The sequence below is a fragment of the Pipistrellus hanaki genome (genome assembly GCF_964339955.1).
Source record: "Pipistrellus hanaki genome assembly, chromosome: 9".
Lineage (NCBI taxonomy): Eukaryota > Metazoa > Chordata > Mammalia > Chiroptera > Vespertilionidae > Pipistrellus > Pipistrellus hanaki.
The window spans coordinates 21,010,842-21,031,162 of record NC_140511.1 but is presented as its reverse complement, the minus strand read 5'-3'; the positions used below and the strand labels follow the sequence as shown (position 1 = coordinate 21,031,162).

Genomic DNA, 20,321 nt, shown 5'->3' with positions numbered 1-20,321 from the left:
TTCTCCCACCCGAGGAGAAGGAGTGACCAAAGCATGCTCCATGGTTACTGAACAAATGCTGACAGAGCTACATGTTCCAAACACACTGGCACTGCGGCCTGCCACTCTCTCTCTCTGAGGAATCCGTCGGGTACCTTTAAAGAAGTAAGCGGTGCCCCTCTCAGCCACTTCGTAAGCTGCATCCACGTTGGACATGAGCTGTGGGAAGGAGCTGGTAATGGTGCTGGGCCGGATTCCTGCCATCAAGTGAACCTGCCGCCGCCAGAAAATCCTATTGGGCAACCCGAAAGAAATAAAGATCAAGAGTTGATTTAGATCCAAAATTGAATGAAAATGTACTGCAAGCCACCCTTCCAGAGGCCATTGCTACATGTCTCTTGCCTTTGTCTTGTTTTTAAGCGGAATATACATTTTTTGATGTTGGTAAACAGTTTCTTCTCCCTTTCCATTTTCTTAGTATGTCTATAATCTCCTTTCCTTTATTTATGTAAGGATGATTAAAATACTGAAGGTTATAACAAGGAAATCACAAATTATTTGCACACTTAAGTTATGCACCTTCCTATTTGCAATAATTTGATGCAAACTTCCTTTTCATATTCTGAGCTTTTAAAAATTAAAATCTCACAAAGATATTTATGGTCCAGGTGAGCATTATGAACATTATATAAATAAGCCCACACTTTGTGTTTGGAAGATGCTCATTATTCCCAGTAAAAACACAAAAATGTTAAATTATAAATTATCATGTTACTTGTATATTTATCTATTGAAAGTATTTGTGCTTTCAAACTGGATGGCTAATTAACAGAAAATCTAGCAACACACAAATTAACTGGAGGTTTATCAATTCATGAATCCACTTACCCAATATTATTTCCATAAAATATGGCAGGATACATGAGGCTTGTGAGTTGAAACTTTCAATGTATATGTAGTCCATTTTGATCTTTCAGATAAAAATTATTTTTTTAAAAATATGAATAGTTGACTCCATAAAAGCTAGAGTCAATATGAAAAATTATCAAGTGGATGGGGAAACTGTAATAAAGTTTTGACATTTAACTTTCTATGTAGTGACTTAAGAAATTTCTCAAATTTTATGTTGGGTTTTCCTATTCAATTAATTCAACCAATATTTATGGAACATCAAAGATGAAACATTGAATGAGACCTGGGCTCAGCCCTCAAGGAGCTTGAAATCTAGTAGTAGAGATTTACTAGATAAGCCATTAAGACATTCTAATTCAGAGTGATTAGTTCTACAAAGAGCTAAGTGCCGGATGCTCTGAGAACACACAGAGGGATACCCTATTGCACTTAAGGGTTTGGTGAAGGTATCCCCGGTGAGGCAATTTGCACCGATGATGAAATCTAAAAGAGACCTACACTGAGAAGGGAAAGACAATTCTTGGTGTTTCCTAAGTGGCAGAAAGAAAAGCACATTGTGTTCAGAAGGTGTAGGCTGGAGTTCTGACAGTGTCTCCAAGCCTCAGTTTCATCATCTCTTAATGCAAATAATGCCTGGACTAACCCATGAGGTCACTGAGGATCAAAGGAAATAATGCATATGAAAGTGCATTATAAACATATTATCTATAATAATAAAAGCGTAATATGCTAATTAGTCTGGACGGCCGAACAACCTTGAACAAAGTCAAGGCAGCTGCCACAATGTGAGGGCCAAGGCAGCTGCAGTAGCTTCAAGGGTCGAACCTCTCACATAAATTTCCTGCATTGAGCCTCTAGAATTTTATAATTATAAAAAATGTTATTTACTTAGGCCTTAACTATCCACTAACTGGGCACCCACCGTAGACCATACGCAGGGGGCAGGAGTCCATTTTTAGGGCATACTGCAACGCCTCAGGCCCTACACATTTCAACCTTATCTAGAACACATAACCAGATGAAAGACAGACCCAGAATGGCTGAAGGGCCCAAAGTTCACCTGGTGGTTACGGGGAGACAGACTCGAATTAGACTTCAGCTGTCCTGATTTTCATCACATACATAATCTCATCTACTGCTCATTCTCAGGCTATGATCTTTGGTTTTTCTTTGTTTATAACTTGACCAATCAGGCCAACCTTTTTCTGAAGGCAAGAGAGACTGCTTTCTCTTGTCCTTTTTCTTCACCACCAAATGAAGATGAGCATAGGTTTGGGTATCCAGAAGAATTGTCTGGTGACAATTTTGGTGTTACAACTGGGGCTGGGCAGGACTATTGGAGTCTACTGGAAGCCAGGGATGCTGCTAAATATCCCACAATGCACAGGATAGCCCAACACAAGTATAAGTAGTACCCAAGTTGAGAAACCCTGGTTTAAGCACTATTATGACATATTATAATATGCATAAGGCAGGAATAAACTCTAGTCATCACTTAAAGTATCACAAATTCCAGAGGAATCCATAGTCATGAAAATTTTCAGTACATTAATGAAAAAACATTATGTCTGGTGGGTAATAAAGCAACAGAGCACATATTCAGAGGATTTATAACCTTAGAGCTGTAGATTACAATAACAAATAAATTAAAATTGACATAATAGTATAGTAAATAACCTCTTAATACATCTGTAAATGGATTTTAAAAAATATAAGCTCCACACCCCCAAATCCATGAGCTATTTGGAAAAGAACAGCTGCAGGATATATTGAACTGGTAATGAAAACAGATAAACACATCATATCAATAGTCTGTAATCTGATCTTTGATAAAGAAGACAAAACAATGGAACTTATTGATCTTGTGGAACTGCAGATTAGATATTTAACTTCATTGTTTATTTTTGTGTTCCCAGGAGCCAACACTATATACACTATATACACTATATACCTGGCATATAGTCAGGGCTCAATAAATATTTGTGGGTGAAATATATCAGTTTCAGGATGCTGAGTAGAACCTATTTGATCATTGATTTTCATAGTCTCTGAAATTTTCATTCCTTTGCATGAAAGAACAGTAACTACTTCATGAAGTTTGAGATTAGGCCATTTGTAACTGTCACCTGGCCCTTTGCTGCTCTATGCCATTCCTGTGTGCTCTTTGCGGGCAGGGCCATGTATTAGTCATCTTTTAAATATTGGTTTAGCAGTGCCTGGCACATCTAGGGACTTGATGTATGTTTGTTAAACCTCTGTTCCTTTTTGTGATACCCAACCATCTTTATTCCCACCTCTCTAACCTGTCCCACCAGTCTCTCATTTTCGGCAGATGCCTTCATCTCCGATTTGCTGGACTGTCAAGGTAATTCAGCACGAGCTGAATGGACACCTTGGTTTTCCATCCTCTTCAACCTTTTACTCTCCTTGACGCTGTTCTCTGTTATCCTTTTCCCTAGTTTCAGGGGGGAAGAGGTAGCTTTCTTCTTCCTATCTTTTTGATGCTCACAATTGAACTGCTGCTCCTCTGCTCTGACATTGGGCAATGTGGTGCAGTGATAGAACCAAGGGATGCTTGAAACCTTGTTTCATCTCAGAGTCACTTAATTTTTCTGAGACTCAAGTACCTTCAGTTACATAAGAGTGAGAGCAATGATAATATCTGTGATAATACTTGAAAGGATCAATTGAAATGATGCATATGGAAGTGCTTTATAAACTCTGGACTACCTACTCTTACAATTATTTGTATATACTTTAGAAAGACAGGTTTTTTTGCTCTATAAATTCATTAATTGATAACAAATAAAACATAAACTTAGAGTTTACCAATAGAGTCAAGTTTCCTTCTATATGTATCTTCCTGATAGAAAACATTTCTGTCACTGAAAACTTTGAAATACAAACTGCCACCTCTGGCTGAGCAGCATTTCCTTCTGAGGTGTTCACTAACCAGGTTTGCTTCTATCAGAATATTACAGGGGCCAAGAAGTTCACCATGCAGCATCACATAAACCCAAGCAAAATACAGCTTATAAAATTGAAAGCCCATGTTGAGACAGTGCTGCGGGTTAAAAATAGTGGAAGCTGTGCATGGTGCCCTTAAATTACCTGTCTATAACATCTGAGAAGATGATGGGGAATCATATTTACAAGCCACAACCTGTGAAAATGTAAAGGACCCCCTTTTTAGCTAGAAGGAGGGACTTCAGAAGAAATAATGAGTCAGGGATCTTAGCATATCCTCTGCCTCTTTGAATTCTTAACACACAACAGAGAATTGGTTTAAGTCAATACAGTGATGCTTGTTGACTTTCAATGATGCAACATCATAGAAAAGACACATCTCTAGTTGGGCTAGCTTTCCCTAAGCCCATGGAATCCTGGGAAATGCTAGATTCCAAACATACTATCTAATAATAATGATTACTGAGTTTATTATTCTTCCTTCCCATGGCACTTTGCATTTCTTTTTTTCTACTGGCTCCTTTTCATGTCTCTGAATGTTTCCAGGTACTTCCCATCTTGATAAATCCTCATCTGAGACTGCTGCCTCCTCCAACTATTGATTTACCCCCCTTGTTATCAATAAAATTTTCAAATGCATGCTCAGCAGCATTTCCACTGTTATTAATTTTTTTTAAAAAGCCTCTTTTCTCTGATTTATTTGGTACTCCACTGCAGGGATTCTGTCTCTGATGTCAAGTAGACCTAGGTTAAAATTCCAGATAATAACAATGTGGATTAAATGCACAATACACATCACACTGTAAGTAATCATACAATGTCAATTATTATTATTATTATTATTATTATTGGAGTTTATTATTTTTTTTTTCTTTAACTGTCTTCTCCATGTGGAGATTCCATAACCTATGAAGCCTTCAGGTCTCCTCTGAGCACTAGTTTATTTTTGTAAAACCCCACTAGGATTGTCATCATCTGAAATTCAGCACATCTAACATTGAGTTTTTCTTTGTGTGCCCAACAAATCTTGACTCCATGTTTATGTGAATTTTAGAGATAAGAGAGCTAGACCCCCATCACCAACTTTTGCTCCTACTTTTGACTCTTTCCTCCATTGTTCTCTGCAAATTACCGTGCTAGTGCGGTGCCTCCCTGAGTGTCTTTCTCATTCATCCTTCTCTTAGATCCCCTGGGGAACTTGCATACTCTTAAACTTGTATTTCTGCGCGTTCTAATCTAAGACACGTAGTAACATCTTTCAAAGTGTGACAGGAGTGATTGACAGATTTTTTTTTTAAAATAATAAATCCTATTTGGGGAATAAAACAGAATGTGGAAAGGCCTATCAAACATTTTTGGGAAACTTGGTGACTAAGAACAGCCTCCTCCTGTGGCTGGCTAGCCGACAGCAGCAAGGGCCCAGGAGCCCAGGAGCCCAGGAGCAGTCCTTAATGCTTTCCTACTAACTCAAGTTCATCAAGTCAAAAGGCTTACATTCATCCACATTTTTTAGAGCATCTATTGGTAGTTTCCTTACATAATACGAAGGTTTTCCTTACAAGTGACAGGATCGGCTCGGACTGGGAGTCAGAAGACCAGGGACACAGTGGAGAATCTGCTAGGCTGGGTGATGGGGGTCTAGCTCTCTTATCTCTAAAATGAAGAATTGGATCATGACAACTTTTATACTTATTCCATGTGTAAAATGCTTTTACTCTTCCAATGCCTCTAGTTGATGGTGATATTCTTGATTTTATCCTTAAAATGATATTGCGTAAAACTCAGAATATTTCTGAGAGATGCAAATATCGTTTTGGTGTGGCTGTTATTCATTTACCTCTTCTCTTCCCTAAGTGCTTCAAGAAATCTGGGATAGTCTCAATATTTTTTCATCTATTATTATAAAGAATAAACATATATCAATTAAATATATATGCCTTTCCACTTGTTACACCTGAAGTTTATTTCTCTCCAAACAGAACATTTGAATGTAGCAATGTACCTTCATACACTATGGAGAATATGAAACAACCTCACAGTGACTTTACAAGGTACCGCATTCCATCTTGCTTTGGAAACAAATAATGTGGTTATTCCATCCACCGCCTGAAATGTCTCATCAGCAGACAATGTTGGTGATGGGAAATCCCAGGCTTGTGGTTGGGAGAGAACAGACGGGAGCTCTTTCATAACAGCCCCCAGGTTGCCATTGTAGCTGTGACTTGAAAGAATTCTTTGTTCTCTGTCCAGGCTTAGCAAGCGGTTTGGGACTTTTGGCGACAGCCGGTAAAGGATCAGAGCTACAGAGCCATGGGATTCTTTCTCTGCACGACATGTAGGAGGCAGTGGAGCAGGGCGGTCAGGAGCACAGGCTCTGCCCTGGGACAGTGTAGGTGCAGGTCCCAGTTCTACCCATCACGAGCAACGTGTGCTCAAAGAGGTTGCTAATCCTTTCTGTATCTTATAAGAAGAGAATAATAATTCATACGTCACCAGGACTGTTGTGAGGACTTGGTAACAAAGTGTTTAGATAGTAAGTACTGAGCACACTCCAGTCACTATCAATGTCAGGTAACACCTCATTTTAAGACGGAGGAAGAGAGGTTCAAGGTCCCAGGGTGAGTTAATGGCAAGCCTAGTGCTAGGACACCACGCACAATCCCTCCCTGACCCCTCATTTCTACATGTCTCTTGTGTCTATGCCTCCCTTTTTATTGTTACCACCCTTAGTATTTAAACTCAAGACTTTGTCAAAAGATGTATCTTCTTCAAATAGTCATTGGGAATTGCTAAATGCTTGATAGAGGGCTTTATATGTATATATATATATATATATATATATATATATATATATATATATATGCTTTTTAAAGAAAAAACAGTTATAATTGCATGGAAAGGCGAATATCTTTAACTCCACTGTATCCTTTATCCCTACCACAGTCACTGATATTTGCCAAAGAATAAGCTCCATGCTACAGGGTGGCTAGAGCCTCATTTCTTTGTCAGTGAATGAGCGCTGCTACATGCACCCCTCTGGGGAATGTAGAATCTGACAGTGTTGTCCCTTCGAAGCCAACGTTACTGAGCACTGTGTTCCAGGTTCCTCCTGCTCTGTCTCTTGGCAGTCACTCCTGAATCAATGCCTACCAATTCTGTTCAGTTTTACTTTTTTATAAAAAAAATATATTTTTATTGATTTTTTACAGAGAGGAAGGGAGAGGAACAGAGAGTTAGAAACATCGATGACAGAGAAACATCCATCAGCTGCCTCCTGCAAACCTCCTACTAGGGATGTGCCTGCAATTAAGGTACATGTCCTTGACCGGAATTGAACCTGGGACCCTTCAGTCCACAGGCCAAAGCAATATCCACTGAGCCAAACCGGTTAGGGCTAGTTTTACTTTTGATAATAGTCAATAAAAAGTCAATAATCAATGCCTTAATAAAAATGAATCAATAAAAATAAATAATAAAATACCTCAAATTTCTAAGCCTCAATCCAGTGTACATAATTTTTGATTCCCACTCCTAAATACATATTGTGATCACTATGTGTTTGACACAGACCTTGTCCAGGCCCAGAATTTAAACCAACTTAGCCTGATGCGTAAGCCTGGGCTCCTGGGCTCTGCTCTACTTTGCCTCTGAAAAGTTGATGCCCATCCATTGTTAAAGATTTAGTTTAAACTGTTCTTAATTTAAAAAAAATTAGAAATAATTTAGATGTTCATAAATATGGGACTGCTTAAATAACTAATAATATATCCATTGATTGGAATAATATACAGAGAGGGGCTAAAGTAGATTTACAGTTGTCTGTATGGAAAAGAATGCGATAATTAATAAACAATAGTACAAGAATAAACTGTATTTTGCATACTCACAACTATATACCTCCTTTTGCCCCCCACCCTATATAAATATATAAAATAAAGATAAAAATGAAAATTCATTGACATAGAAAAATAAGGTGTTGTTGAGTGAAAATAGTTTACAAATTGTTTTTAAAAATATATTTTTATCGATTTCAAAGAGGAAGAGAGAGATCGAAGCATCAATAATGCGAGACAATCATTGATTGGCTGCCTCCTGCATGCCCCACACAGGGGATGGAGCCTGCAACCCAGACATGTGCCCTGACTGGGAATCAAACTGTGACCTCCGGGTTCCTAGGCCGACCATTGAGCCACACCGGCCGGGCTCTATAGGATTTTTTCCACACTTCTAGGACAACCTCGTGTCTTAAGCGCATTTAAGGCTTACCGGTCCCTGAAGAGTAGGAGCTCCTTCCCCAGCATGGTCACCGCATCGAAGGACGAGCTGGAGTCACAGAGGTCAGGGTTGGATGGGTTATGAGGGGGGACATTTGGCGCAGTGGGCTTCCCTGGGAGTGCTTTCCGAGGGCCTAGGATTCAAAGCGACTTGGTCAAATGGCACTAGGAATGGAGTCTGTACAGTTCTGCCCCCGAGACCCCCCTCTCACTGCAAATGACAAGGTGATAAAGAGCATGTCTGTAGATGGCAGGCAGACCCTGGTTTGCATCCAGCTTCACTAGTTACTGAGTGTGTGAAAAATGTGCAAATTATCAAACCTCTCGAAGCCTCCGTTTCCTTATTAGCAAAACGGGCAGTGCAATAAAACCTACCTCAGGTTTCTGTGAGAATTCAAGAATGCCTGAAAGGACTTAGTACAGAGCTTGGTTCAAAGAATGACAGCTATTATTTTATTATTATTTTATTATTAGACACAACTTCTTTGATAACTACAGGTGTTCTAACTTGGAAATTTTAAAAGTTGCCAATGATTGTTTCTTTGTAATTAAGTACTTTGTTCTCAGTAAGATGATAACTTTCTTATGTGTTTTCATATTATTTCCAGCCACTTCTGGGCATCCTACACTGTGCATAATTATTTTTTTTAAGCATCCCGGGAAAGACGGAGAATTCTTGTGCCTTGAGGTACGCTGAAGGTATTTGCTATTTAAAGGCATTATCTCTGATATGAGTAACTTGGAAGCCAAGAAACATCTAGGTAGAGAATAATTTCCCCCAAGCTTTTGATCTATTACGGGTAGAAGTGAAGCACTATGCAATAAAGGATATAGAACCTAGAAGAGGGCTGTCCATTTGTGTCACTACATGGAGAAGAGCTATCCAACAGTTATACTATCTGAACTGGTCTTTGCATGAGTGAGAAATACATTTTATTGTGCATTGCACTAGGCCCCTGAGTTCCTGAAGGTGTTTATTTCAGCAGCCAGGGTTTATTATTCTCACCAACACACTTCCCCACACCCCCTGCCACACAAGAGAATAAATGGCGGGAAAAGGCATCTTCTGCTGGACCCACCCCTTGGGAGGACTGCTGGTGGTTTTTATCTCCCACGCTGTTCCTGAGGGACTATCTGCCAGCAACAGAAGCATGAGCTGAGTCATTGCCTCTGGGGACAAGTTAAGTCCAAAAACTCAGCTCCAAGGCTTAAGGGAAAATCAGTTTCTAGAATTTTCTGCTGCCTTTTAGCCATTAAAGAAAAAGTGTCAAGGTCTAAAAGTGCATCAAGATTCATTCTTGTGAACTAATGGATTTGTCTTTTGTTAAAGAAGTTGGGTATAGAGTTTCTAGGAATCCTTTATTATATTTGAAAGAATGTTAACATGAGATAATTTTGAGTATCTTGGGATACTTACTATCTTTAAGCCTCAGCTTCCTCAGCTACCAAATGAGAGAAACACTTTACACCCCACAGGCTGGTCATGAGGATGGTGTGGGATGACTCATGACATGTTTTTGTAAACGGCAGATTGCCTGTGCAACTGAGCTATGTAGTTATTATTGTCATAATTATTTGTTTTTAGAAAAATAAGGTCACTTATCTGAAAATGGGTAAAAGCACCATATAAATAAACTATAAAATACACCCATCTTCTCCAAAAGTCTAAATCCTGATCTACACTCAGACACAAATGATTGAATTTTTTATGGTCATTGTAGGACCATATGCCCTGGAGGAAAGATATGAAAGTTAATTGCACATCTTAAAACAAAGCAATATTCATTCTGGTAAATAAGCTCTTCACCAGAGGGCATAGTTGGGGCTGTGGTCTCTAGTTTGATCTTAATTCTGCAGATAAATCCTGGCAAAGTACATTTTCTCTAAGTTGGAGACCAAACACTTGTTACTTTCAGAGTTAGTTGTCAAAGAAGTATAGTGATTGTACCGTACAATGCCTGGATCCCTTTCACGTCATCCTTGGGGAGGTGAAAGCCATATGGATGCTGGTACTTATACGTTGGGTACATCAGTGCTGAGGGGTCTGTGGAATGGGCCAGCCCCAGTGCATGGCCAAACTCGTGAGCAGCAACGGTGAATAAATTGAAACCTAGACAACATGAGAGAGAAAAAAGCAGCATCAGCATAGGGTTTTATTTTCAATAGCTTCTATCTTTACAGGAAAATTTACACCCAAATTACAGTTAATTCACTTTCTTCCCATAACTGGATTATTCCGAGGTTAGTGTGTTATCCTGGCACTTAGCTTTGCTTAGTTTCATATAGATCTTTCCCCCTTGGCTAGGAAGGGTTTCGGGGTGGGGGATGAGGGAAATGTAAATCAACCCATTTTGTGCATGGTCAAAATGCTCGGTAGGTTGATAAACAAGGGTCTAATCAGAGCCAATAGTGGTAAAATGATAATAGTGGCAACAATATGTAGACATAGGTCACAGGCGTTTTTCTAGTTCCCTGCTATTACAGCCTTCTCTTTTTTTTATCCTCACACTTTTCACACTGGAGAATTCCAGATGTTCTGGAGTTTTATCCCCATCCCCATCACTTCTCAGGAGAGTCCTGACTCCCTCAGGGCATTTCTGAATGTAGCCTATTTCCAAGTACAAGTAAAAAAACAGTAAATGCTATGGAGGTGAAGAAACAGAGCTGTGTGTGGAGGAGGGGATGGCTGCTTCTTGAGATCATATGCTATGAATCAGAGACCAGACAAGTCTACAGCACAACTGAGGGAGGGTCTTTCCTTTTGGATTTTTGGCTTACTTGTTTTTCCTAGCCAGCCCCCCTAGTTAAAGGGTGGCCTGGGACGTTGAACCTCAGGGTTTCATGATGGAGGCCCAGAAGAAGGTACAATATTTTCCAGGTTATGGTGAATTGTGCATATATACCATTCATTCCCATAGTCCACTTCTCAGCATTGTCGAAATGCGTATCTCCTCCCAGGCCTTCTCCAGGTGCAAATGCATGGGCTAGCGTCCCGCGGGGCCCATCGAATGGGTAGGAATCCCCATGATCTAAACAAGTGGGGAGAAATGCCAACAGCATTTAGTCCATCTAGCAATGGTGGGGGTACCTAAAAGAACAACTTTTTGAAGAGCACTGACACTTCTCATACAAATGGATTTTCAATATTCATTTTTTTTAAAATAAGAAGTTTAGTGTCCATGAGTAACCTGTTAGTTGGAAAATTAAAAGGCTATTTTATATTTCAAAGATAGTAAGCATTACAAATAAAAAATTGTTCTCCTGTTATTATTTTTACTGTGATATCTATTAGTTGATGTGTGGCAGACTGTGAATTGCACGCACGCCACGGATTACAAAAGGAGAAAGCACAGACGATCATTTGACTGTGATCTTTTCCACTGGTTGGAATGTGAGTGCGTTGGTAGACTGCAGCTTTCAGCATATGATTTAGCTAAGACAGTAACAGCAAAATGAACATGTGTGGGCTTTCTGTTTGAATAGCACAACACAATACAATGCAATTTAAGGAAGTGCCAAAAATTTCTCTGTAATTTTGATAGACTTTCATGTGTAAAACTCATGAAAGTAATCAGTATTTTTAAAATCCTAACTTTTAAAGCTTCATATATTTTTGTTTTATTATCTATATTAATGAGCACTTCTTTACAAACTGAACAGAAAAGGAGGAAGAATAAAAGGAGGATAGTATAGAAGCTGTGTTTTAACATTTATCAGGATTTTAGTGATGATACAACGTTTTATTAAAAAACAACAGATATGGGGGGGGGGTCAATCAGGGAAAAAGGAGACATGTATAAAACTTTAGACAACAACAACAAAAAAATCAAACAACAAAAAACTCACAATAGATATGCACACCCTGTTGGTACAGACACCAGAGTGGTGATAGCCAAAGGGAGAGGGGGTGGGTTGGCAGAGATGGGCAAAGGAATAAATAGGGACATCTGTAATAGTGTCAACAATAAAAATTAAGTTATAAAAAAGTAAAACTTGAAAACAACACACAAACAAACAAAAACAACAACACAAAGATCTGGTGTGTCATTTCCGGATTTAGATGCACTGTAGGTTGTATGACCTGAGTCCCCTAATGAAGTGGCAGCAGAGACTCTAGTCTCAGATTGCGTTTTAGGAGACAGGGTTCAAGCATGAAAGATGCTAATGCCATCACCCCAAGCTGCCCTGGCCACACTGTCCTGCCTCTCTACTGGGGTGGCCTTGGTCCTCTGGGAGCGGGACCCACCATGACCGTCTCTAAAGGGCTTGTGCTCAGGCAACACTTGCTGGATCTTCTCTCTCCTAGTTCCAAGCAGGGTTCCCAGTGACGTCAGATTAAAATTAAGATCAAGACTTGAAATAAAAGAAGCACTTAGAAATGTTATTCTTGGCAGGTAGGAGGCAGGGGAGATGACTTACCTTGCCTCTAAGGAAGCTTGCTTATAAGGACGATAAAAAGAGAAAGTCATTTCATGGCCTTTCCTTTTGTGAGAATAAACAAGTCATCTTTTCTGTCAAAGAACAGTTTAGACAGCAGCCATTTTGGATCATGTGACTTGGCAGCTGCCATGTTGGCCGCATGGTTTGCATCTCTCCTGGGGGCCGCCCCTTGAATTAGCCAATCGCTAAAGACTATGCACCTGAGCTCCAATCAAGAGCAAAGGACAAGTCACGTGTGTCAGGGTCTGCTCGGTGTGCACACATTTCCAGACCATGGGTGTTGGGAGCCATCAGAGTTGAGACAAGCAACTCTGTCTTAAGGAAATAGAATTAAGTTCCTTCTAGCAGAAGTTATGCGGTGCCCTGAGGGTTTGGCCAGAAGCTAAGATTAACCTGCCGCTTAGCATCTTTGCAACTTCCCCTTCCTGATCCTACCCCATAGCTAGCCCAGCCTTGGAATGTTACACCTTGGAATGTTACGCCGCCCTGGCAGTTAGCCAATCCTGTGTTGCCAGATACCTTACCACCTTGTCACTCAGTGCCTAAACCAATTATACACTGCCAAAGACCCCTCTGCATAGGCAACCCTGCCCCGCTTTGTTCCTGCTGTATATATACAGCCATTTCAAAAAATAAAGTCGAGGCTTGATCAGAACTTTGTCTTGCCTCCATTTCTTCACGTCTCCTGTCCTCTATCATTCCCTTCTAGGTGCCTCCTCGCCCCCACGTTGATCTCCCGCTGGTCGGGACACATAGGTGCGCACCCTTCTACGTAGAAGTAAATATGTTTACCTTACTGCCTGGCTCCTGAGTGTTTTGTGTTCTACCAGAACCCCTGACTTGAGGGGCTCACCTTATTTCTAACACTTTGTCTACTAACTAGATAAGGTTCCTCTTGAAAAGGGCTCAGAGAGCTCCACCAATCTCTGTGCAAAGTTATGCCTCTACTGCTAGCCAGGGTGAGTAGGGATGCAGAAGCAGGCAAATAGGAGGCAGGCCTGGTGATTCCATAAGTGGGGCCCAGACAGCAATCCCACTCTCTTACCCACTGCAGGAAATAAATGTTACTGTCAGGGCCACCGAAACATTTATCTCCTTCAGTGAGAATTCAGGGTGGGAGATTCATCACTAATGTGGAAGGGGATATGAAGCAATGAACACCGTCATGGGGATGGTATGAGGTCATTCCCCCTCCCCCCCACAACCAATGGGAAAGCTAAATCTGACATTCTCTGTCCCTAATGGGGCGAAACCATAATGAAAACATGTTACACGGAGTCCATTCTACAGCTCCGTCTAAAAAAGATGAGAAATGCTAAGAACTCCTCTGGCTCTATTCTCTCTCCAGCTGAAGATCATGACTTTGCTGTGATCTTGGCCCCTGCCCTTCACACTCCTGCGTGAAGAAGGATTGTGCTGATCACTTGGATTAAGTATTGTAGAAGGAAGAGTATTGGGACATTTCTCCTTTGGATTAGTAGACAAAAAAAAAAAAATCAAAGAAGCACCACAGTACCTCCTGTTTCAAAAGATATCATGATATCTGCTTCTCCTGAATTGATTTTCACAAAGTTCAGAGGAACAGCGCTGCTCCAGGCCTGCAAAGCCATCTCCACCGCCTTGTCTACCTCAGCAGAAGTCATGGAAGACGTGTATTTGGATATTCTGGGAAATAAAAGGAACATGTTTTTCTTTCAGTAAATGCTCCTGTGTGAAGAAGTCAAAAATTATATTGTCTGTATTAAAAATTTAAATATTGAACATAGATTTTCAATGTAGGTTTTGTTCTTCAATACAATAATTCTTATTTTGTTTTCATGTTTGTTAAAGTACTGAAACGTTAAACAATAAGAAAAATAAAGTGAAGAGTTGAGATAATCTGGTGCTGAAAGAGTTTGCCTTTCATTATTACTATATTTTCTCTCATTTTGAAGAATAACACCTTGTGAAACATGACAAGTACCAAGAAGTCCATTTTCCCTGATGTGGTTTTAATTGAGAAGAGCTCCTTTTTTTCCCCTAAGGGAGGACTGAGAATTTTCAATTGTAAAAAATAAAAATGTGGAGTTGGAAACTTTTGCAAACTTCCATTCAAAGGCCATCAGGATTCCCCCAGGGCCTTGGGGGGAATATTTAAATAACACATTTTAAAAGAGGAAGTGCTCTCTTGAACTGGAAAAGGCTTGAGTCTTTCATCAAGTCCTGGTATGACAGTGACATCTGCAGGCACAAAATTAAGGAGTTTTTTGGGGGGAGGGTAGAGGGGGGGGGCGGGGTGGAACAAACAGTTGTAGAAAGAGACAGTTGGTTTTCTAACACAGGCTGCCCTGGGGCGGGGTGGGGTGGGAGTGGGGGTTGGTTTCTGGCAGCATTCAATAGGAGGGCTGGTGAGGGGAACTTCACCTGGGGCCTTGCTGGGATGGCATTCAGATGCAGAATGAGAAGCTGGGTCTGTGAGAGACAGACAACCCTGAGAGCAGGACTGAGCCTACTGCCTCTCTTTCTCCAGCCTTTAGTCCTGTGCCTTGCACACAGTAGGTATTAAGCAAATATACTTGATAAATGGATGAACTGATGAATAAAAGTTAATGGTTTTTAGGGCCTACTTGGTGGTTCTCAAATTTTAGGACCTACGATAACTACCGAGGGAGATTTTTAAATTATACAGGTGTGATCCAGAAATCTGCATTTTTGCAAGTGTCCTAGGTTATTCTGATGCAAGTGGTGAAATATCAACCAGAAACCTTCAGAGGTGATCCTGGAGGCCCCAAAAGAAGGGGCCATGCCTTATGGAGTCCGGGGATGGTGAATAGCTCAACGCAGCACCAGAGAGGGGAAACCAGAAGGACCCTTAAAGGGGCCATTTTGTGGGTTCACAATAGGCCAAGATCCCTGTATAACAAGACTCAGTGGTTTATCACAATTCTGTGTAGTTGGCACCTTGAATTTCCTTACAGTAAGGACAAGTCAACCATATCTTTGAGCAAACTGTGTGCTGGGCTGGAGAAGGCAGAGACAAAGAAAGGGAGAGAACAAGAAAAATCCTGACCCAAGTAATAATAATAATAATAATAATAATAATAATAATAATATAAGCACTTTTTTTTTTAAAACACACACCAGAAAATTTTCACACCTTAAGAGTTAATCATAATAATCAATATTTTATGATTCATCAGGATTTGATCCCAGTTCTATCTGACTTCATAGCTTATACACACAAGCACTGATATATTTTGACTTTTAAAATCCTCTGTTGTAAGAAGTTATTCTAGGATCCAGTAGGACAGAGTACTAGGCCTTCGGTGATGGGGAAGGGAGTGGTTCAGGAGCCAGTGTGGATGGGCAGTGGGAGTGTTGAGGCCCTTTTGAGGCTGTCCAATTTATCACAAGAATATTATACTTCTCCGAGCCCTAAATTATCCTGATCTATGCCCCTTGTTTTGCTGTGCATATTCACAGACTAAAATTCTGTGATACAGTTCAAGAAAATGAAGGAAAAGATTCCATGGGTTTATATAAAATTTCCCTGACTTATCCTAATCATCTCATAATCACTTATGGGTTGTTTCCCATGAGGGGAACAAATGCTTTGATTTTTGTGTGTGTTTTAAGCTGAAGCCAGTGCTAATAATTGTGTTCAGAGCTCCACCTTATGGACTCAGAAGCTCATAGCAGCTAAGAAGTGGCCTTGTTTGGACCCTCATTTTATCAGGGGAACTAACAGGGGGGTTCTGATTCAGTTCAACAACTGGCTCTCAGTTGAGAAACCTTGATTTGCAGGGTTTGCAGATTTTCATATTCTAAACACTCTCATGATGGCTGATTTCTAGCTACCAACTTGCCACCACGGAGCACAAAATTGGGAAGAGTTGAGCAACTGGCACCTCAGTTTCCCCATACAAATGAATAGGTGTCGATGACTTCGTGAGCATAGGTAAATGTAGTATAATAGTTAAAAAACAATGTCGCGTTTTTACCTCTGTTTTTAATGTAATTTATTAAATTGTAAGATTGTATAACTTAGTTTTTAATAATGGCTCGGTTTAGCAACCAGCTCGCAAAATTCTTGGAAACTTAACAACTGGCTGCAACACTGCAGACAATGCCAGGATTGGCTGTGGTGAGTTGTTAGCAACCAGCTCCCACTACCACCGCTGCCACTGTTTTAACAGCCCAGCCTTTCTCCAGGCCCAGAAATCCCCCAGATGTGGTCCTCCAGACCAGGAAATCTGATCCCGACCCTGGTCTGGCTCTCCGGAGCCCTGGATTAAAGTCCAAACTGCTTAGCCTCCTGTTCTAGCGCCCTCCGCTGCCCCATCCTCCCTTTCCCCCACTGCTCTTCCTGTATCTCTTTCCTCCGCACGCCCTGCCTGCCTACTGCACTGCCGCTCCAACACCAGGCCATTACACTCCCTGCGGCTATTTGCTTGGTCTGTTTTTCTACTTGGAAAACCTCTACGTTTGAGAGGTCTTTGGCAAAAATAGAAACAGGAGCTGCCTTGTGTCCATGCTGCCTCTTGTCTGGCACGCAAGTGGTCCGTAGGTCCACTGGCAGACTGCCTGCTTACCACCCCACCCCCAGGCGGAGGGATGGGCACCACCGTGGTCCCTCCAGCGGACCTGCGAGGGAAGCCTGCGCTGACCCCAGAAGTGGGGCCAGGCTGCCGGGATGGAATTCTATGTGATGACCTAGGGCACCGGGGGAATGCAGGTTCTGGTTGGCCATGTCCCCTCGGACTACATAGAATCCTTGCTCTGGGCAGGAGGAGGCTAGAGGGTGACAGTGAATGTGGAGGGGGAGGAGGAGGGGTATGGGAGGGAGGGGGGGGGGGAGAGGAACCTGGGGCTAAGGGCCCACAAAGGACAAATTATTTCCAAAATTGAATGCCTATGGTAGGTAGTTAATAAGTCATCAATAAATGACTTTTTCAATCCATGAAAACAATTAATTTATCGATAGGCGAGTTATATAATATCCTTCTGATTGAACAGGTTGTTTAAGGACATGGGTAGATACTGTCAGGTTATTAAACCCTAGACTAGATTATTTTTCTTTAAAAGATAAATGTGTTGTCTCTAACTGGTAAGATTGTAATACCTAAGATGGCCAGCAATTGCAGTCACTCTGAAATCTTACTTTCTAGTGAATTCTGCATTGTCATTGTCTAAAGATCGGACCAAGACATTCTTTCTTGTGGTTGTGATGAGTCACGATATTTATACAGAACAGAAGGAAGATTTTTTAAAAGAAAAGAAGGAAAATGAGAGAAGCATTTCTGTCTGAATTTGGGAAGACTCAGGTCTCATTACCTGTAGGTCAAGGTATTTTTTTTCCATTTGGGTTCACCTGGGAAGAGGCGGTAGTTTGCCACGTCAGGGACTCCGCAGCGAGGCCTCTTTATCACGTCCATTGTGGACCGGTCCAACTTCCCCGTGACTTGAAGGCCAAAGAAGGCTTGTAGCTCCTTAATCTTCTTCACTATGGAGTTGCTTCCTCGCACAACCATCTCACCAACCTGGTGGCCTCCTTTCTTTGTGTAGTACTTGTCAAGGTATGCCTGAAAGGGAGAGGCAGGCTGTCACACGGACAGCACAGTCGTGGGGAGTACACTCATGCTCTGGCAATATATTCTGGATATCGATATATGAACAATAGTGTGCAGAGTGTAACTATTGTTACTTCACCTAACTTTACACCTAAAGGTGTAAATTGACATTTTCGGGAAAAATTTACATATATTTGCATAGATAAAGCTTAGAAAGATATGCCGTGTGCCAAATTACTAACAACAATTATATTTTGGTAGTGGGAATGTTAGGTAGTTAATTAAGTACTTAATTAATTGATTAATTTGTTTATTATTTTTGCTCACCTGCATTTTATAGTTTCCCTATAATGAATAGGTATTGTAAGAGAAAAAAATAATGGAAGGAAAAAGAACATTTTCCACCCATGAATCATTTATTAGTCCCTGACATCTGGATCCAATTTGTGAAACAGACTCTCCTAGTCCTCTGGCGAGCAGTTATTGGTATCATATTTTCTTAAGACACCAGTGTTTTGAACTCTCAGAGGCTTTGTGCTCCAGCCTCTCACCTTGTGCAAAGGTAGAGGTTCAATCTGTTTCCCTGCTGAGGCTTTTAATCAGTTTGGGTGTGTTCAGTGGGTGGGGCTGAACTTGTTTCTGTGGGGCAGGTTTCCTGGTACAGGCTCTTTGTCCCTTGAGACAAGGAAAAGTAATCATCTTATATAATAAAACCCTCATATGGAAATCAGTTGAACTGTGGAACCACGGTGGCAGAAAGACCCATCACTCAGACAGCACACCGATCTCCAGGGGACAGACCATTAATGCAGGAGCTGCCCCCTGTTGGTCAGTGTCCTCCAACAGGGGGAGTGCCGCTCAGCCAGAAGCCAGGCTCACGGCTGTGAGAGCAGTGGCAGTGGCAGTGGCAGGAGCCTCTCCCACCTCTGCTGCAAACGGGTGGCAAGCAGTGAGGGGTCCCAGACTGTGAGAGCCCTGGACTGTGAAAGGGATGTCTGACTGCTGGCTTAGGGGGGATTGAGCCTAAGCTGGCGGGCAGACATCCCCCTAGGAGACCTGGACTGTGAGAGGGCACAGGCCGGGCCGAGGGACCTCCAACCCTCTACCCAGTGCAGGAATTTCATGCACCGGGCCTCTAGTACATTATGAAGCTTTCACATAAGGCTTAAACCTCTCATATGTCATTCAAAATGCTTTTCTATAACTGCTTAGATGAAGTGAGTGAGGCAGAGTCACACAAATTCAGAATCAGGACCTGCTGTTGATCCAACTTATTTCAGGAAAATAAACAAGGAACAGCTAAAGATTCATATATACATTTTGTATTATATATGGAATTTTATATTTATACATTATATGTGAAGTATTTTATTGCCTATAAACAGTATTTATTTGTATATTCCATGAACTGTACACTTATTTATAATCTACATAAATTATGTATATTTTTATTTACATGTTAATATACATATTTCTACATGTAAGTAATAAAGCATCGCCAGCAATCTTAATGTTTAACAATAGGGGATTTGTTAGATATACCCTGTTTCCCCGAAAATAAGACAGTGTCCTATATTAATTTTTTTCTCCCAAAGTTGCGCTAGGTCTTATTTTCAGGGGATGTCTTATCTTTCCATGCGCTAGGTCTTATTTTCGGAGGATGTCTTATTTTCGGGGAAACACGGTAGTATTATATATTCATGTGAAGTAACACTAGACCTTGGGTAATACCTCCAGGGTAATACTGGCTTCATAGAATGAGTTGGAATTTCCTCTTCATGTTCTGAAATAGTTTAAGAAGGATAGGTATGAATTCGTCTTTAAATGTTTGGTAGAATTCATCTTTGAAGTCATCTGGTCCTGGACTTTTATTTGCCGGGAGTTTGATTACTGCTTCAATTTCATTGCTAGTTTCAGTCTGTCTTGGAAGGTTGTATGCTTCTAGAAATTTATCCATTCTTTTTAGATTGTCGAATTTGTTGGCATATAATTGTTTGTAGTATTCTTTAATGATTCCTTGAATTTCTGTGGTGTCTGTTGTGGTTTTTCATTCATTTATGATTTTATTTATTTGGGCTCTTTTGTTTGATTGTTTTGATTAGCTTGGCTGAAGGTTTGCCGATTTTGTTCATCTTTTCAAAGAATCAGCTTTTGGTTTCATTTATCTTTTCTATTGTTTCTTTGTAAAATTTCTATTTCT

At 40.8% G+C, this 20,321-nt stretch overlaps 1 protein-coding gene across 1 annotated transcript in view; it reads right to left on the bottom strand.

The window, feature by feature from the left end:
- Positions 1-18,082, bottom strand: part of MMP20 (matrix metallopeptidase 20) — a gene marked incomplete at its 5' end in the record, with an annotated part of 31,713 nt that extends 13,631 nt beyond the window's left edge. The window contains 6 exons of the mRNA XM_084894110.1: positions 135-271; positions 8,125-8,266; positions 10,081-10,242; positions 11,036-11,161; positions 14,089-14,237; positions 17,886-18,082. Coding sequence (XP_084750236.1) covers positions 135-271; positions 8,125-8,266; positions 10,081-10,242; positions 11,036-11,161; positions 14,089-14,237; positions 17,886-18,082 — 913 coding nt within the window. The remainder of the gene's footprint in view (positions 1-134; positions 272-8,124; positions 8,267-10,080; positions 10,243-11,035; positions 11,162-14,088; positions 14,238-17,885) is intronic.
- Between the last annotated feature and the right edge of the window lie 2,239 nt (positions 18,083-20,321).